Source organism: Megalobrama amblycephala, linkage group LG16 (assembly GCF_018812025.1).
Source record: "Megalobrama amblycephala isolate DHTTF-2021 linkage group LG16, ASM1881202v1, whole genome shotgun sequence".
NCBI lineage: Eukaryota > Metazoa > Chordata > Actinopteri > Cypriniformes > Xenocyprididae > Megalobrama > Megalobrama amblycephala.
In genome coordinates, this window is record NC_063059.1 from 19,183,823 (window position 1) to 19,208,561 (window position 24,739).

The following is a 24,739-nucleotide window of genomic DNA, read 5'->3' on the forward strand; positions in this document are numbered from 1 at the left end:
TGAAAAGGACGGGTTGAGGTGCTGGTGAACGTGTTGATGAGGGTTGCTGCCCTCCTCTGAATGTGGAATTCTGTCTTCCACGCCTTCCCTTTTTTCTCTCAAGGCCCTGACAGGTCATTTCCTGATGGGAGAGAGCGATAGAGGGAAGACTGCTGATAGAAAGCGACAGACGTAGATGGAGGGAAAGAGAACTTGTATCCTGTGAGGAGAACTAAAAGTGTGGGGAAAGATTTGAGAATGAAGGAGACAACTTGACAGGAAGTAGAGGCCGCTGAAGTATAAATATGTACAAAGCTATTATCTTTGATTATTAAATTCTCATTCCTCCAGTTGTGTCTATTTATACCTCACTGCAGGAGCGAACTCGGGAAGCGTACACTGATACAAAGTCAATAACTCACTGCAGGGGAAAGAGTGTGTGTAAAAGAGAGTGAGATACAGAGGAAGGCAATATCTGGAAACATTTCTTTTTTGAAGAGGAATTTAGACTTCCTGGAATTATCAGGCTCTCCTGTGTTGGTTTTCCATGTGTATGTCAGCGCAGATGGGTCAGATACCGCACTGCTCAGGTTTACAAGAGTTTGTTTGCATATATGTGCAGTTTCATCTGAGATAAGTTTTCAAGACTTGCCAATCAAAGTTATTGTGCATCCAGACCTCTGTGGGACGCTGGAGGGCAGGCATTTTGTGTGTGTAGGGTGACATGGTGGCGACGTGATGAATCTTCAAGGGCGTGCCTGTCCGTGCGAGATTGTGCGGTGTGTATTCGGAGCTATGTGTGTCTGTCTGAAAGCATGCGGTAACATCATCCCTGTTTCTCCATAGACATATTTATATTTTCCACTGATGACATGACGAATGAGTCGCTGTCAGACTAGCTGGAGTGAAGATGTTCATCTCCGAGAGAGAGAGAGAGAGAGAGAGAACTTCCAGTGCCTGGAATTGAAATATAGCCTGTTTCAGGGTTAAAGGGCCTCCATAAAACTCAAACCATATCAAATTTTCTTTTTTTTTTTTTTTTCAAGTTTTCTGAACAATGAATTTGATTTTGTTTCCTTTTATGACAAAATTTGGTTTTGTCATAAGATTTGGCATGATTTAGAAGATGGTTGTGATTTTTGAACTAGTGTTGTTTTGAGGTTGCGAACAGAATGCAGATAGATTGATTGATTGATTGATTGATTGATTGATTCAACTTCAAGCCAGTTAATTAGCAATTTTACTGTTGTGGAAGCACATTTGAATCCACTTGCCGCCGTTTTGTTCTGACCCCATTCTTTCAATCTCAACTTTAGTTCTGCTACTCAAATATCATAAATACAGAAACAGGAAAATTGTTTTCTCATATGTATGCTCAGCGAGCCATACACGATTATCTACGGTGACATTCCTTCAGGCGCATACTAATTCAATTAATGTTAATCTGCATCAAAATCCTGAGATATCCATTCGTCAAACGGTGACCTCTTTCCTCGGCTTTTATTTATTGCCAGTGGAACAGTGTAATTAGAACACCTTTGGGAGGTTGCCCGTGGTAACCTCTGATCACAGCTCCACACACACACACACAATAAGTGATGCGTCCTCTGGGGGCTTTCAGGCCTTGCTGCGGTGGGTGGGTACCAGCTCTGGCTATTGATTTGGACGGTGGGCTGATGAATCTCAGGGGAACCAATAAAAATAATTACGAAGAAGATCATCAAAGCTCCCCAGCCTTCTGCTTTGCACATGAATAAATGCGTGGTAAAGCTTATAGAAGTGCGGTAGAGGTGGCATATATGCAGTCATCTGTGCACAGATGAAAATATTATTGCTCAGAGGATGTTCTTTCATGTTTCTCAGTTGTTTCTTTGAAGTATCAACAATGACTCAGATGTTTCTCCTAAAACCTACTGGGGGAGAGATAAAAATATAGACCTACAAATGTATGTGTACAGAGAAGCTTAGATAATTTGGTCTTGGAAGAAATGTATGAGAAATATTTGAGTACAAAATTAGATCTTTTTAATACAGATGTTGGGCAAATCTGAGCACAGTTTGAGATCTTTTCTGAAACTCAGAAAAGATCTCAGGTCTTCATTTGGTGTCTCAGAGAAACCGCTTGAGATTAAATAGGTCCTGTTTATGGTGCAGGAGATACCATGACTCTTGTCAGCAAGGAGAATAGAGACAATGTTCTGTATGGATATGTAGATGGTTCAGCAGCAGGCTTGCAAAGAAAGAAAAAAAAAAAAACACTTATTTTTATCCTCTAACATCCGTTAAGTGGAGGCACAATATGTTCAAGGGTGAAATTAGTCCCTCTCCCCATGCAGGAGACCAGAGGGAGGTTCTGCAAGAGAGCTATTGTTCTTAACCAGCCTGTAAACAATGACTAACATGACAGTTCACTCCCTCTAGGCTCTCTTATCTATAGAAATCATGTCCTCCTCCTCGACTGATTCTGTAGGCTACATATGGAAAGGTGGAGGAGAGGAAGACATGCTTTAGGTAACTTAGATGAGGTGGAGGTAGATGACGATTTGATAGGCTTTGAACTTTAATCACAAGTATTGATATCTCATGTTGAATTTCTTTTCAGGTATTCTTGGTTTTAAGATTTTTTTATTTTTTTTTTTTAGATTATTTTATTTATTTTACAGAAAGCAAGACAATAGGGTTAAATTTCTTAACATTAACAAACATGCATTAAGTAACAAATTGTGAACTAACAGTAGTTTTCCAGCATTCATCAATACAGGGTTAATTGGCACTACATTGCCATTATTTAATAATTAAATAAATAAATGTTAAAGTATAGAACATTTTATGTGTATTTGTTTTTGTTTTTCTCTCTCCATTTCCTTTCTGTACTTTTCCATTTGTGCCGCTAAAATATACCTTCTGGAAAGTGTATGTAAATTGCACCAGTGCCTTGCATGTCATATCACGAATTATTATGAATGCATGAATCAAACTCTCTTGGAATGCCGATAATTTGACACAGTTTTCCATGCATCGTGTATGCGTTCCCCAGTCCAAATGTGCGTGCATATGCATATATGCCCTTGCGTGTGTGTGGGCTGGCTGGGGGGTCCAATGGAAGAGGAAATGGCTCTTTGAATGGTTGCGCTCAGAGACATAGTAAAGAGCACTCTCCCAGGCGGCCAAGAGCACTTGATTGTACAACAAGCAATGATCGCATTAAGAGAGGGCAGCAGGAAGAGAGAGAGAGAGGGGAAACAAAGAGACAGAGAGTGGGAAGGAAATAAATTGACTTTGCCAGTGGCTTAGTCTGCTGATGGGAGAAAATATAGAAAAATTACTTTTTCATTTTCATGTGCTACATCCACAAGTGTGTTAGGGGTAATGGAGTGTATGTGTGGGGAGGGTTGCCAGCTTGTATGATTGAACCTGTTATTGCGGTCACTGTAAAAACAGCTTTTACAATTTGAGGAGCGGAAAACAGCAAGGTTTGCCTGTTGTATATCTATAGAGGTCAAAAAACAGTGTTGGGCTACTAAAAAACTGTAACATAATAATAGTTAAAGCAATATTTCTCTGGCTCAATACTGAGAAATTTCCACCTTTAATAAATTACTGCCCAACACCATACTGTATGCTATGAAAAGAATAATATTCCCTTTTATCGCCTTATCTGTTTTCATATTTCCTTCTGTTCCTCTCTTAACAGGGAATATCACAATTTTAGAAGCATCTGCTGAGCAAAATTTCTCCCTGGATAAAAAGACTAAAGAAAAAAAATACAGCAAGCAGATGGTGCCTCAAGGTTCAGACGATTAGAGGTTGCAGATTGGAATACAAATTGGATTAAAAGAAATTAGACTAATAAAAATCGAATCGCATGGCAAGTGCAAGCATATTCACCTCCATCATGTAAAAGTCTCTGCCAGTGGCTGTCGATTAGAAGCTAAACAGATGCTCTATTGAGATAGCAGTGTATATGTGTGTGTGTATGTGTGTTCTTGGCGGGCATGGTCCTCCCATCATCCCCTTATCTCGACCCACCCCATTTATCAATGTCATACTGTTAATTACTGGTTCATTCATTTAGTCACTTACAACATCAAAAATGAACTTGTTTCTGATTGGTGAAAGCAGGACATAAACATTTGTGTTCATTTATTAAAAGCTGGTATGTGAATTGATTCTAGATCCAGAAGAGCATGTTCTCTGCATGGGTACACCAAGAGTGTATCAGGCCGTAGTAAGTGCTTAAATGAGTTTGACACCCCTGGTTTTGAGGGATGCAGAACGCCAAAAGGGAGGGAGAAGGAGAAATGCGAGAGGCAGTGAGAGAGAGCAAAATCAGTGTATCTGCAAACTTCAGCAGAGCTCAGTTTCATAGTATGCAGCACAGCATAAACATGAAACCTGGAGGGTGCAGGATAAGATCTCACCCTGTCAGTAGCTAGTCCCTTGTGTGGCCCCCAGTCTGCTCTGGCCCCACTTAGACAACAGACAGCCGGAATGATCACTAATCAATGAGAGGGAAATGGCAGGAATTAGCACAAATTAGGTGAAGTGGGAGACATCGCTCGCTTTAATAGAGTCCGGATTGCACTGCAGGAGAGAACGGACCTTTAGAGCACACTAACACATGGCAGACTCAGCAAAACATTTTGCGCACTAATAAACAAGCTTGCTTCTCTGATATGCTCTGACTTGGTCCCACTGGTAAGAACAAGCAGCGCACATTTCGCAGTGATCCTAAACACCCTAAACAAATGCTCTGTTTTACTGCAGTTCCATATATCAGCAACCAAAAGAGTTTAGCACCGCAATGAACTCTTGTACATCAGCACTGCACACCTGCCATCCCAGGAGAGGACACGGCCACCTTCAGCTCAGGCTAGCTGCTGCCGCTGGGTCTCTCATTGTGTAGGAGGTCCGTCCTGCGCTCTGCAGTGGTTTATGTTGAACAAACGGCTAGCGAACAGCTGTTTTAGCAGAGCTAAATAAACAAAGCTGCACAGCGCTGTGTGCTGATCATGCTAGCATGCTACTCTCTCGGGAGGTTTAGCCACTAGCAGTGCCTAGAAAAGGCTAATGAACAAGCAGTTACCTCTAATATTAAAATTTATTCAATACATTTATTCATTTATATACCATGGTGGTGGCCTCACCTTAACTTTTCTATGTAAATTAAGCTAATTATAGTTTCTAGACTTTAACTGTACCATTAACTCTGATCCTAACTGTAAATGTTCCTTTTCAGATGTGAAAAGACACTTTTAGTCATATTTCTTCTCTTTATGTAGGTCCCCCACAGTGTAGCCTCCACAAAGATAGCAAAACCTGACACACACATATCCTTTCATATTGAACAATCACATGCTAAAATCATATCCCCTTCCCCCTTTTGGAGGATTGGAAAGTCACTCCTAGTGTTAAGCGATTCAAATCCCTGAAAGAAGTAGAAAATCTGCATTTACAATCTCAAGGGTGTTTCCACGCTAGCCATGTGCTATTGAAGCGTGTAAAGCTTACAGCATTCATCTGATGGCAGCGCTAGCGGCTCTAGCTTAGCTTCTCTTTTTTGGCCAGATTTTGGGTGGATCAGGGGCCGCTTTTGTCCCTCTTTGGCCTGTGCCTTAGTGATGTAAATGCAGGGTGGCCTCTGGCTCCTTATCTCTAGGGTTAAGGCTCACACTGCTCTTTCCGCAATCTATTATCATAAGGGCCAGACTCCTAGCGTGGGCTGCTAGCATTATCCATACCAAATGCAGGGCCATGCAGGGGAACGTTCAGGGGATTAGCATTTTAACACAGTGTGAGTCTAAACCCCTGAACCTCTCTGTCACAGAGGGCAAGTCCCCAATGGCTTGCCAGCTCACTATGTGGCACCCTAAATTAGTGTGCTGGATCAGAGAGCTGTGTTGTTTTTTGACATGGCTTTTCTCGGTTTGAAAATATTGCTTTTGTATGCTCGGTGAACAAATGGCAGTAGAAATAAAGCATTGTTTTAAGGGAGCATTTATTAAGATTTCCCCAAGTTAAACTTTCCTGGCTTAAAGTTTCTTTAGAGATTCAAATAGCTAGATGGTGATTGCCAAGACCAGGTATGAGCAATTCTGTTCCTGGAAGGCCACTGTCCTGCAGAGTTCATCTCTAGCCCCAATTAAACATGCTAACCTAAGGTTTTCAGGATGACTAGAAATTTCTAGACAGGCATACTGGGGTAATTTGGAGCTAAACTCTATAGGATACTGGCTCTCCTAGAGCAGGATTGGACACCCCTGGCCCCTGGTTTGATCCAGTCTTTCAATGATTGAGATCATATGCTTGTTCTCTATGAAAGCCTGTAAGACATTTTATGGTAGAAGCTCTTTCGTCTTGAACATAAATGTGAAGTTGGTCCTAACAAGTCTTCCACTTTCTCCGTTTTTCCAGGATCCCGTCTGCGGCAGGAAGATTCTCCACCTCGGATCGTAGAACACCCCTCCGATCTGATCGTATCCAAGGGCGAGCCAGCTACCCTAAACTGCAAGGCGGAGGGGCGGCCCACACCCACCGTGGAGTGGTACAAGGACGGAGAACGAGTTGAAACAGACAAAGATGACCCTCGATCTCACCGCATGCTCTTGCCCAGCGGCTCACTCTTCTTCCTGCGTATCGTACACGGCCGTCGCAGCAAACCTGACGAGGGGGCGTATGTTTGTGTGGCACGCAACTACTTGGGGGAAGCAGTCAGTCGAAATGCTTCACTGGAAGTAGCATGTAAGTATGGGATTTCTTCAATTATTGTCTTGAGTGCCAGAAACAAGCAGTGTTGGGGAGCTATTTTTTTTTTTTTTCCATGTACCCTGTGGACCAAACTACAATTATACAGCTCTTCTGTAGCATCCTTTTAGCAGCTTTTACATTATAGAACTTGATACTAGTGAAGTTGGTATTGCATCTGAAGGATTTTGGAAAGAGCCTGATTTCCCTAGTTCCAAAACAGGGGATGGGAAGTATTTTGCAGTTGGCTCTGTAGTTTAATTAGCTCTCCATATGTTTTAGTAAATTTTAGATTTGTCAGTCTGTTTCGGAACAACCTGCCAGGCTTGCAGTTTTTCCTTCTGCCTGAGAAATGGAAATGACAAGGAAAGCCAGAGCCACGGATTCAGATTAAAGGACATGGTAAGTGCAGAAGGGAGGATGTACACACCCTACACAGGAAGGCAGAATCTGGAAGGGGGGTTTATTGACAACCTGTAGATAGGTTCGGCTTTGAAGATGGGTCTCTGTTGGGTTGACTTGCATTTTCAGAGAGAGCACATCCCCTGGGGTCAAATCCCCAAGCTAATCAGAGACCATTATGGGTGACAGCTAACCTGTCCTCCTTTGCTTTTCTATTAGACAATGAGTTTGCTTTTTTTTAATCATAGGCCTTTTTGCTAAATGACTCTTTTGCTAGGTTGATCTTGCGTCTTTTATCTTGGGAGTTGTGATTAGTGAATACACTGGAGCAACTAAAGTTGCTTTCAGGCCCTTATTTCCTTTAGTGTTACATAAAAGCTAACTACAGTAGCTTAGCCAATATGCCAAGGCGAAAGTCATTAGAGATTAAGGAGTATTGGTTTTGCTTTGCTGGGTTTATAGTCTAGACCTGCAGTCTAAGTGAGCTGCTATCTTAAAATCTGTTTCAACCCTGAGCTGATCAATACCACGGCCTCTCTTATGCATTGTTATGAAAATAGGAGCGATCCATCATGAAATAAGGATATGATGATAAATATTGAATGAATGGATAACTAAATTGGCTCTGTGCGCTGCCGCCAAGACCCCATGCAGTAATGAGAGGGTGTGTGTGTTGAGCTGTTGGAAAGGGTAACTCTAGATGAAGGGATTGTGGGAAGGTTTTGAGAGTCAGTAAATTTTGAATGCTGCTGCATTTTCTATTTTTAACCTGTAATTGATGATACAGGATGGTGATTTGGGTTAAAGGGTAGAAATGCGGAGATGATGTTGCATTTAGTTTTGCAAAGGGTAACTTTGGAGGTAGCAATTGCGGGAAGCTTTTCAGTAACATTTTTGAATAAATTTTCTATTTTTAACTTGTAATTGATGATACATAACTGCGTTGCGGGTTATAGGGTGTGTATATATAGAAGAGCATAAAGGCAGTTTGTGTGTTTTCACTCGTGTAGCTGGCAGGGGGTGTGCGTTTTCTCTGATCCTCTCAGCTCTTGTGGAGGTGGTGGTGGCGGCCCCCAGGTGCTAACTGTGTGACAGCAGCTTGATCTATCGATTGCACTAAGAGGGGTCTCCTCGCCTAAATGAAAATTCATGAAAAATTGATGAAGTCCCCGATTATTCCCTTTTTTCCTCCGCTAGCTCTTGTATCTCTCTCACTTCCCCCTCTCTGTTCTCACTAGATCTCTACATTTCCACGATGGTGCTATGTCAGAGGTTGTCTGAAACCTAATCTAAAAGGGCATGATTTTGTGAATGAACTAGTTTCCAAGAAACCATAATGTCAATTCTAATGATCCAAAACAATATTTAGACAGCCAAGCAAATATCTGATGACTACAATGGTTATGTTTTGGTAGAAATGTAGTCAAATGTTGACAAACAATTGACTTTTATGATTAAATTTACACATCAGACAATTTCAAAATGCTTCCTACCTCCATATACATCTTGCAAAGGCAGCATTTTTCAGGTTTCAGACACAGCCATAGTTGACTGAAAGAGTTTAAATGAGCTGTAGGATGTTTTACGACTTTCAGGTGAGAGGTGAAGGGTCGTAAGGTTAGCGGGACAGCGGATACTAAACCTACAGCAGAAAAGACCAAGAACTGTACTTTAACGAAACCCCTCAGCTGTGTTACGTTACACAATTTCCACTCATAAAACTTCTCTTTACTGGTGAGTGATCACAGAAGTGAAGCCAATCTAAACCGATACAGCTTATGTATTGTTCCAAGCAAAATATGTTTCATCTGTCACATCGAAGAAATATTCTGAAGCGGCGCTGTTTTCTCAAGAAGTAAATGTTGATTTTATAGCCAGCTGTGTATATCTGATCTATATGAAACGCTCCCAGACTCGCATACGTATAAAACCTTCACCTCCAAAACAAACAGCTGGCCTTCAGTGACAAACTGAAAAATGTGGCGAATGTTCCAGACTGTTTTGCGACGTTCGTTTCAGGGGTTCCGACCCTGGTTACAAGCCCAGTACTTTTTCATCTACATGTCACAAGTCGTCTCCTGTTGCGATATATGGTTCCGTCTCTCCCTTCTTCTCGTATGGGGTCAGTCTGCACCCCCGCAGGCTCAGTGAATGGCTCTGTTGAAACAGATTGCAGACAGGCGTTCGCCGTGGACCACTGGAGCCGCCCGATCAGAGAGAGACCCCAAGCTGGGTTGCAGGAAGCCGAGAGAGGCCTGTGAAAGGAGCTCGCTGCATTATTAATAATGAGGCAGATTGTAAGGAGGTGTCCGCTGAAGCAGGATTATCTCAAACGCTAGTCTTTAACAACTGACCATTAGTAATGCAACAAAGAAGATACACGGATCTTGTTACGGATGTTTGTGTCCTAGAGAGTTTAAAGTGAAGGTGCAAAAGGGTTAATTTTGTCGCTATTAGATTTGTCTGATGATGCAAGGCGCTTCTATTTCAACACAATTCTTTGTTTCATGTGAACTCGTTTCTTTGGGGTTTAGTGCTTTCGCTTCTTCAAATGGTCAATTTCTCAGTTTAAAGTTACTGAACATGTATTTCCATTTACCTCAACATAAATTAATCCCTTTCTAGTCGTTTATAAGGTCTTAATTAGAGCAGAAGAAGAAGAAGAGAGTGGAAAAGGTGCTGACAGGCCACAGGGAGTGATTGGCTGAATCCCAATTCGCATACATCTACTGGAGCCTAAAGGCACATACTTCACTGGTGATGCATACATACTTGAAGTATAGAGCCTTTTAGTGCCGATGTCACAATTACATCACAGCGTTATCTGGAGACAAAACAAAGGGAAAACTGGAGGTGCTATTTATAGCTGGCTAAATAATGAGCTTAAAATGTCATCTTGTCATCTGGTTCCGTCCGTTAAAGTTAACTTTTTCAAATAACAATTAGGGCTGGGACAATACATCGATTCTCGATTCATGATACAGTGATTTTGGATCGATCCTGATATTTTCTTAGTTTTTAGTTTTTAACAGCAGATAGACGTTCGGCTGAGCCATGCAAGTGGTTAAATATACATGCACCTCAGTTCAGAATGCTTTTATGACGCGAGATTAATGTAAACACAGCCCCTGCGAACACCCTTGTAATTTGCTTCAACCTTTTCAAACTTTATGAATGATTATTTTAGGTTTAAGTGGTGTGTGTAAAGGAACTGAATGCAAGCCGAGTATATGTGTTTCTAAAGCACGTATAGTGCCATCTGCTGTTAAAAACTAAGCTCAGAATCATTTTGAGAGAGAATCGTGAATTGAAAATCGATGTATTCTCCCAGCCCTAATAACAGTCTTGGTCCCAGACAGTGAGTGACCTTATATATTCAGATACAACCAGATTTTCTTCAGTCATTGTTAACAATGCTAACAAAGCTAACAAGCTAGCAAATCTAGCTAGCTAGCGTTAGTGAAGTGGTCAGGGGAATCGTTCTTCCTCCATCTAAGCTCCGCTCACAAAAAACATCACATTGTTTACTAAGTGAAAAGGGGTCTATATGTAGGCTACTTCATATAGACCCCTTTTCACTTTGTAAACAATGTGACGTTTTTAGCATCACAGTGTTTACACTTTTTAGAGAAATCAACATATACTGTATGAATGATGTGCATTTTACCATAAAAGTACACATAACTTTTAGCATTTTGGTTAACAAAGATTAAACTATTAATTTTTCTAAAACTAAATAAGTTGAATAAGAGCACAAGGGGTTGTGGAAAAAATATTAGCCTGCTTAGCATCCACTGACAAACTTTGCTAAACTAATGAAAACAGATTACCATCTTGGTAGCCTTTAGCGAATAAAATTTGATGTTCTGTGATTTAGGACACATGCTTCTTACATTTTTGTACAATACAGGAACGGATAAAAAAATGAATTTGGATTCTGCTAATATCATAAATTTGTCTTAATCTTTTTTTTTTGTGGCAAGCTTTTATATACTCTGTCTCTTTGTGATGTATATCATGGATACATTTCGGTCTAAGCCGCACCCTGTGGCACTCCTTGCTTCTGGGAAAGATATTTTGTTCTTTTGTTGCTATTTTTTTTCTTTCTCTGTGTCTTTATTTCTCTCTCCTGCTCTCTCTTTATGTCTCTCTCTCTCGTGGTCTTTCTCTTTCCTTTCTCGGGATAAACTGGGTCAATGAGCAGGTTCATAAATCATTGTGAAGACTATGTCAGACTGAGGCAAGCCCTGCTTTGAATAAATTTGCCAAAGTGGTGAAATCTCTGGTCGTAGCTTGTGTATGGTCGCTATGTGACAAGTCACACCTGGGGCGTACAGTCATCCAGGAAAATGTTAATTAGCCCCCTGTATCTTTTCTCAGGTAGAGAGGTGTGTGTATTATAAATCTGAGGGCAACAAGCTTGTTGAACATGGGGGCATTAATTAAGCGTATAAGGTGTGAACGTGTGTGTGTTTGTGTCTGCTAATGGTCTACGCTAATAACAGTGTGAAAGCGTGGATGTAGTTTTAGTCTTAGCGACAAAAAGTGTCGTTTCGTTCGCTTGTAACCTTTAAAAAGTATGTAAATGAAGGAAGGGTGAAACAGATGTCGTTGCTGGTTTGTTAAAAGGCCACCAGTCTGGGATTGGCTGGCCTACTTGAAAAGGTTCTTTTGATACGCTTCAGCATGGCACTTAAGCAATTATGAGTATCGTTAGGCAGCATTTGGAACTGGTAAGATGAAGTAATTAGTGGAAAAATGGTGCTTTCTTGTGTTAAGCTTTAAGGTTGCTTCTCAATCTGTTTGACTGTGTATCTGGCATCAGTTACATCTAATAAAAGAGGATGAAATTAATTGGATACACACAGCTAATAGGGGTGGGTGATATGATCAAAATCGGACATTACGTTATAAGTATTTTTATTTTATTTATTTTTTTATAAAACAGTATTACGTTAAATTTACACTGGAAGAGCCATCGTATATGCATATATTTGCAGCCAATATATGCAAACCTGTCAGCGGTATTATTTTTGCATTACTCCATGTTTTTGTCGTTCTACTGGTTGACACAGTTCTGCCGTAGTAAGGTGTTTTCCATCCTACCGTCCATCCCTAATATCCAGACTACAAACATCTGTCTGGCTTTTAACATCTATCTCATCTTGTGGACAAGTGAGTGTGTGTGAGTGAATTAATCAAACACACTCTCACATGCAGTCGTCCTCATTCGCCTGATTGTAAATGTCAGTGTCTGTCTGGGTCCTCTGACCCGCGTTCGCGCTCACTTGGCGTTATCCTGGGATCCGGATTCTGCAGGTTTTAGGGGTTGGTGATTAAGTTGAAAGCAGACTGATGTCAGGATGCATCCGCGGCCCACAGGGAATGTTGGTTTCTGATAAGAGGGAGGGAGGGTGAGGTGCCGGCAGAGAGGTGGAGGAAGAACGGATCTCTAGTCTGTGATAAAGGAGAAAGAAATAAAATCCCTGATTGAATGTGTCATCGTAGTATATCTGCAGTGCTGGAGTCAGCGCCCACACCATAAAGACCAACCTCCTTATCAGCAGCATGTTACGTTACACACACATACACACCGGCTGCAGTGAGATGGAGCCATGCAGATTTTAGAGCCTTATCTTGTGGTCACATCTTAGTGTGTGTGAGACTAATCGGTCAGCTGGGTAGATGATATTAAATGATTCTTCATTGTATGTATATGTGGAGGAAGCCCTCTGGAAAGGAGATAAATCACTGGTCCCATAGAGCCCTAGAAATACACACACACATACGGTATATTCACGCACACACTGACCTTTTTCATTCTCACTCTCTCTTACTGTCTTTTGTTAGCTCACTCTTGTCCCCTTGTGAGTGATAAAGTTTTTACATTTTATTTTCATGGGATTTTTCCTCTATTTTTGACAGCAAAGTAGAGAAATTATGGGGAAAAGAACAAGGGTTGGCAAATGGCCTGAACTGGATTCAAGCTACTGCTTTTTTAAGTGTTTTGTTGGAGCATGACCTGCCAGACTGGATATCTGACCGGTTTTGAGTTTTAACAAAAGTGAGAAGCACAACCAGCAGTAGGATGTAAATATTTATTTGACATTTGAGTCTTCACAATATTATTTGTTCAGATGTTTTATTATTTTATTTTATTTTATTTTATTTTATTTTATTTTATTTTATTTTATTTTATTTTATTTATATTATTTGTTCAGATGTTTTTTTTTATTTTGTTTTGTTTGTTTTGTTTTTTTATTTTTTTATTATTTTTATTTTTTTATTTTATTTTATTTTATTTTATTTTATTTTATTTTATTTTATTTTATTTTATTTTATTTTATTTTTTATTTTATTTTATTTTATTTTATTTTATTTTATTTTATTTTATTGTTGTGATGCATATTTACACCCCTGCTAGTCAAATGAGCATTTAAAAATAGTAATAATGATAATATATATATATATATATATATATATATATATATATATATATATATATATATATATATATATATATATATATATATATATATATATATATATATATATATTAGTATTCTTTATTATTCTTAGATGTTTTTTTATTTTGTTTTGTTTTGTTTTGTTTTTTTTATTTTTTTTTTATTTTTTATTTTATTTTATTTTATTTTATTTTATTTTATTTTATTTTATTTTATTTTATTTTATTTTTTTATTTTATTTTATTTTATTTTATTTTATTTTATTTTATTTTATTTTATTATTTTATTTTATTTTATTTTATTGTTGTGATGCATGTTTACACCCCTGCTAGTCAAATGAGTATTTAAAAATAGTAATAATGATAATAGTAATAGTAATATATATATATATTTTACTATTATTAGTAGTATTTTAGTCAAATGAGTATTTAAAAATAGTATATGATATTAAATTATTTGTAAAATATATATATATATATATATATATATATATATATATATATATATATATATATATATATATATATAAAATTTTACTATTATTAGTAGTATTTTTTTAAATACTTTTAGTTTTTTGTTTTTTTTTTGTTTTTTTAGAAAAGGCCAGACAGCTCTTAGCAGAAATCTGTACCGTTGCTCTCAGTGGCTTTCAGATATGTACAGCGGAAATGGATTTACATAGAACAGCGTCCATTATGATCAGATGGTCAGCATGGATTAGCAGAAAGGATTTAGCCTCTTTACTTTTTTTTAAGTAAACAAATGTTTCTGCTTTGTTCAGTTTGTTGTGTCCATATCCAGTCAGATCCTGTATCCGAATGGCACAGTAGAGACATAAATATGAAAAAAATATTGGTAACACTTTACAGTAAGATTTCATTAGTTAACATTAGTTTTAGTAGACATAATCTAAGAATGAACGATACTTTTACAGCATGTTTATTAATCTTAGATAATGTTAATTTCACCATTTTACATTATATGAATCAAATGTTGTATTTGTTAACATTAGTTAATGCACTGTGAACTAACATGAACAAACAATGAATGTATTGTTTATTGTTAGTTCATGTTAGTTAATGCATTAACTAATGTTAACAAATGAAACCTTATTGTAAAGTGTTACCAAAATATCTTGTTTCTCAAAGTCCAAGCTCTGTTAGTTTGTTGGTATTAGAATGTATTTATCTGTGATCTCATTCTCTTGTTAACCATTTCCGTGTTTTTGAACATGCGCCTCTGCTAATCTCTGTGTGTATGTGTGTTGCATTGATTCGGTGTGGTCTCTATGACCCTAAACTACTTAAAACTCCATTACATGATTGCCTGCCATCAAAAAAAGCCAGAAGCTATGGCAAATCATTCCGAATGGTCATTTAAATCCAATCAAACTCCAGACTATTGACTTCAATCCTTTCATTTTCATTTCTAGACCACAGCAGACATGTTTTTGTTGCTGTACTGTGCCAGGCGCTCACCTAGTAGAGGTTCCTTCATGGTTCCTCATCAGGTAGAACAAAAACATCTAACCGTGCTCTTGATTCCCATGAGATTGTTGTATTCCGACAGTGCTCTGCCTGGGATTGGATCCGATGACCCCTTAAAGACCTGTCGGACCCCCAATGTCCGTAATTCCTTAGCGTTCAGCTCTCTACGCAAAGCAGATACCCCTCACCCTACAAATGCACCACTGCTGTCTACTTGTAACCCCTGAAGCAAAGCCTCCTGGGACCCAAGGTCCAAGGCCTGTAATCCATCATATGTGTGTGTGTGCGAGCTCAAATTCAGCTCCGCCCTTAACCGAGGACAGAGGAAATTGATTCAGCTCTCTGTTGAAGCGAACAATCTGTTATTTTCTCAAAGTAAAAAGTGCTGGTGCCGAGTGCTGATGGTGCAAACTCTCTTGCTTGAACACACACACACACCGTGTACAAACCGCAGTGCCGTTTCAGTGAAGTGTCATCATCAGAGAAAGCTTCCCGTCGCTCTGATGGATGGTGTGTTTTTGAACCTTGCACTCTGTTCACCTACAACACAACTCAATCAAGCCGGCCGCTTGAAGGAATCTACCAGAACTATGACATCAGCTGTGTCGAAACTGGGGTTTAGATTGCGCCAACTTTGCGTCCTCTGTCTTTATCTCTCTCAAACTCCACTTCCTGCGCAGGACTAATAGTGCGTGCGATGCTGTTGTGACCGTGTGGTGTTATCTGTGCAGTTATTGAGTTTGACTCCTGTTACTCTGGGAGTGAGAGTTCCTACCGCCGCACCGGACAGCTGCGAATGGGGAGGAGGGAGGGTAACTTAAGCTTCCTGTACTACAGCTAATGTTGGGGGGGGTGAAATCTGAGCCCCCCTCCTGTCCCTTGTCTCCTTCCTGCTGGTGTTTGAAATTGATAGGCGGTGTGGGGTCCTTCACAAGGCTTGGGAGTTTATGAGTGTGATCTAAAGAACAGCTGGAGTTGGCCACTGGCCGCTCAGTCTGCGATGTGGCCCTGGGAGGGTGTCAATGAGAAAATTTGTCAGTAGTGAAGACCTCTGCCCTTGTGTTTATTTCTTTATCAGATGTGTTTTGTGCTAATTGCATGTTTACTTGCATTTAAGGGACGATATAGAGTGCAACAGTCTGGTTACGGAAGTAAAAATCCCATTTATTTTCTCCATTGGGGTATTGATGAAGGGGAACTTATAAACCATGGTAACCTTGATAATGTATTAACAATGGTATATGCATTTGTTGAAGCCATTTTGCAATTTTCATCCTTTTTTTTTTTTTTTTTTTTTTTTTTTTAATAATCATGTTTAATTGCAGAATCGTAGGTAATGTTGTTTTTCACCAACAATTCTGCTAAAAAATGTGGCACTTTTATTGAGCCAGTCACCCTATAATACATGTGTATATATATATATATATATATATATATATATATATATATATATATACAGTACAGTCCAAAGTTTGGAACCACTAAGATTTTTAATGTTTTTAAAAGAAGTTTCGTCTGCTCACCAAGGCTACATTTATTTAATTAAAAATACAGTAAAAAACAGTATATTGTGAAATATTATTACAATTTAAAATAACTGTGTACTATTTAAATATATTTGACAAAGTAATTTATTTCTGTGATGCAAAGCTGAATTTTCAGCATCGTTACTCCAGTCTTCAGTGTCACATGATCCTTCAGAAATCATTCTAATATGCTGATTTGCTGCTCAATAAACATTTATGATTATTTTCAATGTTGAAAACAGTTGTGTACTTTTTTTTTCAGGATTCCTTGATGAATAGAAAGTTCAAAAGAACAGCATTTATCTGAAATACAAAGCTTCTGTAGCATTATACACTACCGTTCAAAAGTTTGGGGTCAGTAAGAATTTTTATTTTTATTTTTTTGAAAAGAAATGAAAGAAATGAATACTTTTATTCAGCAAGGATGCATTAAATCAATCAAAAGTGGCAGTAAAGACATTTATAATGTTACAAAGGTTAGATTTCAGATAAACACTGTTCTTTGAACTTTCTATTCATCAAATAATCCTGAAAAAAAATATTGTACACAAATATTTTGTACAATTGTACACATTAAATGTTTCAGATCAGCATATTAGAATGATTTCTGAAGGATCATGTGACATGAAGACTGGAGTAATGATGCTGAAAATTCAGCTTTGCCATCAAGGAATAAATTACTTTGTGAAATATATTCAAATAGAAAACAGTTATTTTAAATTGTAATAATATTTCACAATATTACTGTTTTTACTGTATTTTTAATTAAATAAATGTAGCCTTGGTGAGCAGACGAAACTTCTTTTAAAAACATTAAAAATCTTAGTGGTTCCAAACTTTTGGACTGTACTGTTTATATATATATATATATATATATATATATATATATATATATATATACACAGTTGAAGAAAAAGTATGTGAACCATTGCAGAATTGTGAAAATGTGAAAGGGGGTTGAAAACTTTGGAATTTGAAGATCAAGGTAAATTTATTTAATTTGTCTTCCGGGAAACATGAAAGCATTTCTGTTGCTTCCGAAGGGCAGTACTAAATGAATTAAAAAAAAAAAAAAAAAAAAAAAATGATATTCAAGCGAAATAAGAAAAATTTGGACCTCTTCAAAAGTTTTCACCCCCTGACTCTCAATGCATCGTGTTTTCTTCTGGAGCATCAGTGATGTTTGAACCTTTTTAATAGTTGAGTTTGAGTCCCTCAGTTGTCCTCAGTGTGAAAAGACGGATCTCAAAATCATTCAGTCACTGCTGTAAAGGGTTCAAATTTACAAAAGATGGTGAAAAACTGAAGAATCTGCAGGACCTGGAGGATTTTTCAGAACAGAGTAGTTTAACTGCTCAAAAACCAGGGACTAAAAAATAAAAAAAAAAAAAAAAAAAAAAAAACATGTAGATCATCCAGGTAACCACACACAGTTTAAGTATTATAGTTATGAATGGGGTTATTTTAATAAATTTATTATTTTTTATTTTTTACTTATTTATTTTTTTGTCCTGTGGATTATATGTAAACATCTTTTATGTTATCTTACTAAATAAAAAATAACATGCATTTTGTATTATCTCCTTTATTTTGTTAAAATTATTCACATTTTCACAGATTCTGCAAGTGGTTCACATACTTTTTCTTGCAACTGTATATATATATATATATATATTTATATACTTCCAAAAGGCACTTTCAGCTCTTCAGTGTTGTTGAGGGCTTGTGAGCTTGTGAACAACCTTCAGAAACCTAAAATGATGAATGGGACACCCCATGATCTCATGGACTTCACGGATGAACTGTATGTTCACGTTTAGTGCACATTTGGGACAGGGCCTATGTTTTTCAAGGCTTCTTGCACTATCATGATTTTGTTATTCATGGCCATTTTTGACCTTTTCTCTGACCCTTAGAATTGAGCATTTTTTGCTACTGTTCCTTTAAGACATTTTTATATGTAACTAGCGTCTGTTGTTATTGGCAAACTTTACTAAACTAAAATGTCACATTATAATTCATCAGGGCTGGCCAAGTTGCTGAATAATGATGTATATTAATGGAGTTGTATATGTGGGTGGTCTTATGTTAATGAGTTGGGTGTGATGTCATAATCATGAGGACTTTTAATGGATTGTTTTGAACATTATAATATGTGCATTTAGTACATTGAATGCTTTTATTTCAAGTATTTATTTGCCTTTTAAACTTCAGGGATGGCTTGAATGTAGTTTTTAACCACTTGTTATGCGAATTGTCTGGTCATGCATGTGTGAATATGGAGTTTATTTTGACAGTGATCTCTCGTTCATCTGTTTGGTCTGGTAAAATCGCTCTTACTAGCGAGGCAGCGAGACAAACAGATGGACTGATAGACATGCATACACACACACGGCACATATAAACTTGAAAACGAGAGGCAGAGGGACACATGGAATGGCTGAGAGGGTGCGCACACCAACACACATAGTATTGTGGCTAAAGGCCAAGTGCATAGAAATCAGAACAGCTCCATTCAAATGCAAAGTAGAGTCTTATCTACAGACTGTTCTTCGCTGCTCTCCTGTGCTCTACACTGTTCAGGGCAAAACTATTATTTGGAGGCGTGCATATGTCTGTGTGTGTGCACTGGTGCCTGTGTAAGGTTGTGTGTGTTTGGATCTGAAGTATGCATGAATGTGAATTTCAATGGTCCATCAGGGTTTCTCTGGGGTCTTTCGTCATGGTTTCTTTAGGATTTTTGACTATACACTCTAAAAAATGCTGGGTTAAAAACAACCCACGTTGGGTTGAAAATGGACAAACCCAGCGATTGGGTTAAATGTTTGCCCAACCTGCTGGGTTGTTTTATTTAAACCAACTATTGTTTAAAAATTGCTATATGGCTAGCTTAAAATGAACCCAAAATAGTTGGGAAATTAAAAACCAGATGCAATAAGAGGCAACAATAATAGACAAAAGGTGAATGTTTATTAATAAGCTTTAATATTTTATTAATATAAATTTAATAGTTTAATAGTTTATTAATATAAATTTATTAATAAGCAATAAATGTTTATTGTTTAATAATTATTCATTGAACATTAATAAATGTTCATTTCCAACATACTTTGGTTAATTTTAATTAAGTTAATTTTAATTAAGCAATACAGTAATTTTTAAACAATAGTTGAGTTAAATAAAACTACCCAGCAGGTTGGGCAAACATTTAACCCTACCGCTGGGTTAAAACAACCCAGTTGCTGGTTTGTCCATTTTCAACCCAACTTGGGTTGTTTTTAACCCAGCATTTTTTAGAGTGTAAGTTTATTTTTATTTATTTTTCACTGAGGCCTTTCCTCATGATGTTTACTGGGTCTGTTCTTGTGGTTTTCCGATGGGGATTTTCCTCATGATATTTACTTCTGTTCTCTTATAATGTCTGAGCATTGAAACACACAGCTGAACCTTTATGAGAATAATCAGTCACATTTTTCATGGCTTTAACCTGATAAAATTGTCCAATATTCAGCCTTTAGCTCCTAGAGGAGGGCCCCACATTTCATCCGTTATGTCATACTGTAAAGCGGCTGGCCGTCCTAGAGATGCTTTTTAAAATGAAAACTGCTAAATTGTCCTGATCAATCACTTTAATTTGTCTGCCACATTGTTATCAAGGCTTAAATGCATTTATTTAATGCTCAGTTGTGGCGTTTGTTGTTGAGATCAGCAGTGTTTCATCCTGGTGTGATGTGTGTGTGTGTGTGAAGAGGATGGTTTAATATCAGATTACTGACCTGCGCAGGAAATGAAAGCAGATGACAGTGAGTGATCACCTTGTGAGTGTATTTTGCGTGTGTGTGATTGACAAGGCAATGCGTTTGACTCCCTCGATCTTTAAGAAACATTAATAGTCTCTTGCTCTCGGCTCCATACATCTGGTATGTGCGTGTGTGTGTGTGTAAGGAGAGGATGAATTATGCATTTCTAGCAGACTATGAAAAATGAACACTTGCAGATTCTCATCTACATAAATTTTCATTGTATTTAGACACTAGCTGCATGTTTACATAGTGAATACAGGCCCATTTATTTAGATTTGTCTTTCTAAAGGTTATACGGTCTTGCTGATGTCTAAACATGCAGGTGACCTAAATGAGACTCAGGCACAGCATGACCCCCATGATGCACCGTTGTGAGAGTAGTTGAAGTGCCCCATATGTGCCAGTCTAATGCATTACTACCAAGACACAAGACACATTATGATGAATATTGATTTGGTTCTTTATAACATTACAGAAATGATACTGAACAAGCACTACAGAAAAGCATGCAATTCAACATAAAGTGTCCGTAATTTAGGCAGTGACATATGCACAAAGAACACATTTGGACCCTATAATTCTGCATGTAGATGTCGGGTTAGTTGGAGACAGCCACACAGATGTACACACTATCAATTCAGCTTTAGAAACCATGCAAAGCAAATCGCAAACGTTATGCAAAATGACATTTGCTGCATGTTGCATTCTGTGATTTAAAACCCTTTCATTCTCGCAGCAGGTGGATAATGTCTCAGTTCTTAAACTCGGCTTCAATACTGTATAACATCACACTGAACAGCCCTTGTAGCATTTGGACTCTCTCAACCGGGCGAGAGAAATGAGAACAGTCCGATAATGATTTCCTGTAGCCGAGCCTCTAATCCCAAACACAATGCTTATCTCTGCGGTGTAAAGCATGTGTTGTGTGGTAAGCCGGGTTTCAGATTGGCCTCTCTCTGAATGGACAGTCATTGAGGAGTCTTGGAGAGGCCGGTGTGGTGAGGTGATAGCAGGGGCTTCTGAAACGCAGTAGCAGATAGGAGGTCATTCGCTGGAAATGACCTCCGATGGACAATTGATTGACCTGGTTTTGAACCTTTGCTAATAGACTGGAGGGACAGTGCAGGTCTGGATGTGGGTGATACAGTGGAATTCAGGTTTTGTAAACATCAAATGGCTTTCGTGTTAGTGCAAAAAGGAAATTGAGGAAAGCGCTCATAGATTTTATCTAATACAGATAGCAGATATTTTAATATACAATTACATCTTTGTTACATACCTACATTTATATATTTGGCAGATGCTTTTAACTTACATTGCATTTAAAAGGTTAGTTCACCAAAAAATGTAAATTCTGTCATTTATTACTCACCTTAGTTCATCGTCAGAACACAAATTGAGATATTTTTGATAAAATCCAATGTCTCAGTGAGACCTCCATTGCCAGCAAGATAATTTACACTTTCAATGCCCAGAAAGCTACTAAAAACACATTTAAAACAGTTCATGTGACTACAGTGGTTCAACCTTAATGTTATGAAGCAACGAGAATACTTTTTGTGTGGCAAAAAAAACAAACAAAATAACGACTTTATTCAACAATATCTAGTGATGGGCGATTTCAAAACACTGCTTCATGAAGCTTTGAAGCTTTACGAATCTTTTGTTTCGAATCAGTGATTCGAACCGTGCATCAAACTGCCAAAGTCGCGCCCCCCAGTGGTGAACCATTGAACTTTCGAAACGCTTATGATGTAACAAAGCCCCGTTTGCTCAAATCACATGAATTTGGCAGTTTGATACACGCTCCGAACCACTGATTTGAAACAAAAGACTCGTAAAGCTTCATGAAGCATTTACTTGAAACTTTTGTAACATTATACACTACCGTTCAAAAGTTTGGGGTAAGTAAGATTTTTTTATTTTATTTTTTTTAAAAGAAATTGAAGAAACTAATACTTTTATTTAGCAAGGATGCATTAAATTGATCAAAAGTGACAGTAAAGACATTTATAATGTTACAATATATATATATATATATAATGCATAAATGTAAAAGCTTACACTGGCTGTAATTTCGCTATATATCCCTAGAAGTATTTGCCTGTCTGTTCTAATCACCAAAACCCTCCTCTCCTGTACACCCTCATTTTCTGTCATCCTCTTCCCCTCTGATTGCCGTGTCTCTAACGGTCCACAGATGATAACCATTCCTCCTCAATCTCTGAACCCGACCCCTCCCCCTCAAGGCACGCACAAATCAGATATGGGGGCCTCGGCAGGCAGCTAATGAAATTAGCCCCACGTTGCCCATACGCTTTAATAAGTCACTTGACTCGATTAAGGATGCGATAGTGGGGGATGTCGGATGGATACAGTGAATCTCCAGCCCGCCCAACGGTGCCAACCCGGGTGTTGATTATCATAAATATTCCCAGTCCACACACCTCAGGCAAAATCCACACTCCGACATCCCCCTTTTCCTCTCAACACCCCTCTTTCCAGGAGCAGACGCCTCTTTCTGCAGCCTGGCAGGCAGTTTGGAGGAAACGTGAGGAGGGGGCGGTGCCAACATTGTACTGTCATTAACTTTCTTTGACTGGCAGCCGTCAGGCTGGCTGAGCCCCGCCCCCCTGCTGTGCAGCAGTCTCCACCTCCTTTCTCTCCATCATTCTCTCCTGTCATCGCTCCATCCCAAAGTGGCAGCGATTCTTTGGGTCTCAGCTGCTCGGAGAGATGATACTCCAACCACCCGCTGCTTGGGTGAATCTTTTTGGATCAGGGAAGTGGAGCCGGCCAGCCCGGAGTGGCAGACGTTGGCCCAGTGCGGAACCCGATCCCCTGCTGCCTCTCCGCAGAAACCTCACGCTGGGCAGAAAGTGCCGGATAAGTGTAAGCAATCCGCAAATAACTCAACATCACAGGCGGATTGCTGAGTCCAAATTATTGGATTATCATATCCACATTTCCTCCATTTGTTATCTCGTGGAACATTCCAGTTTAATTTATTTAAATTTTATGTTTGAATTGAATGTGCAGTGTGTAATTTCTGCACCACTAGCAGCATTAAATGAAATTGGAAAAGTAATGACTCGCAAACATGCACCTGTTTTCCATTATTTGGACAAACAGATAGACCTAGGCTATTTCAGGTCACTCTAACAAAGAAATTCAATTGCATTACAGTGTTTACATGCTCACCTAACAAATGGCATACGTATTGTCTCTATACATTAAGGTGGGGTAATGAGGAACACATGATTGACAGGGTGAGGGCACAAATCAGAATGAGGTTCAGAGGCGGGGCTTTATTACATGCAGCCATTCAGCTGAGAGTAATCTGTCAGGATAGATAAGCGTGGTCTGATGTTTCTGAACCTGACAGCGGTGGTGCCTGTTTCCAGCCGGCTGTTCTCAGGTCCTGAGCAGTGCCACAAACAGGAAATAGAGAGAGAGAGAGGGAGTAAGAGAGACCTGTTTTTTCTTTATGGTCTGTAAGTGGACTGAAGAATGGTCTTCATCAGAATTTGTGTCTTGTTCTCCAGTAGAAAATGTACAAACGTCCTTAATACAAGATGAATTTATTTAAAAAGACATGCAACTGCAAATGGTATTGACACCTGTTTTTAGAAAATATATCTTAAATTGAATTTATACTTTTTCTTGTTACAAGTATAAATCTAATAAAATTTTGCAAAGTTTTTGCCTAATACTGTACACAAAAATATGCATTGTTTTGTTTTAACTATACAGAAATTCTAATAAAAAATAAGATTTATGCTTAATACAAGCAAAATAAATTAACAATTATTTTCTACAACTAAATATATCTAACTTTTAAAATAGCTTTTTAAAATAGGGGTTTAAAATAGCTTTTACTTTAACAAAACTGCTGAAGAAATGTTTTTTTCTCAAACAAGATACATTTACTTCAAAATTGTGTAAGATGTGAATACTTAATATCTTGATTTAAGTTTATTCCTTTTTTTTCTTGTTTTAAGTATAAATGTAACTAAATTTAGGTTTATGCTTAAAATTGTATGCAAATTGTTTTTTTTTTACTATAATTCTAACAAATTTTATTGATGTTTATGCCTAATATTAGATAAGAAATTAGATAAGAAAATTAAATTAACATTATTGTCAGTCTGTTGTCTTCAGGATATATCAGAATATATCATTTTGCTTCTAAAGTGAATTTATCTAATTTTAAGGGTTTTTAAATCATTTTAATTTTAAATAATTTCTACCTTAACAAAATTACTGATTATATAAGCAAACTTGCATAAGATAATAAGACTTAGAATTAGATAATGCGTTCTGGTTTGAGT

The 24,739-nt window shown here is 38.0% G+C and overlaps 1 protein-coding gene across 1 annotated transcript in view; it reads left to right on the forward strand.

Moving 5' to 3' along the window:
- robo2 (roundabout, axon guidance receptor, homolog 2 (Drosophila)) overlaps positions 1–24,739 on the forward strand; it is a 557,168-nt gene that overhangs the window by 342,544 nt on the left and 189,885 nt on the right. The window contains 1 exon segment of the mRNA XM_048160953.1: positions 6,394–6,720. Coding sequence (XP_048016910.1) covers positions 6,394–6,720 — 327 coding nt within the window.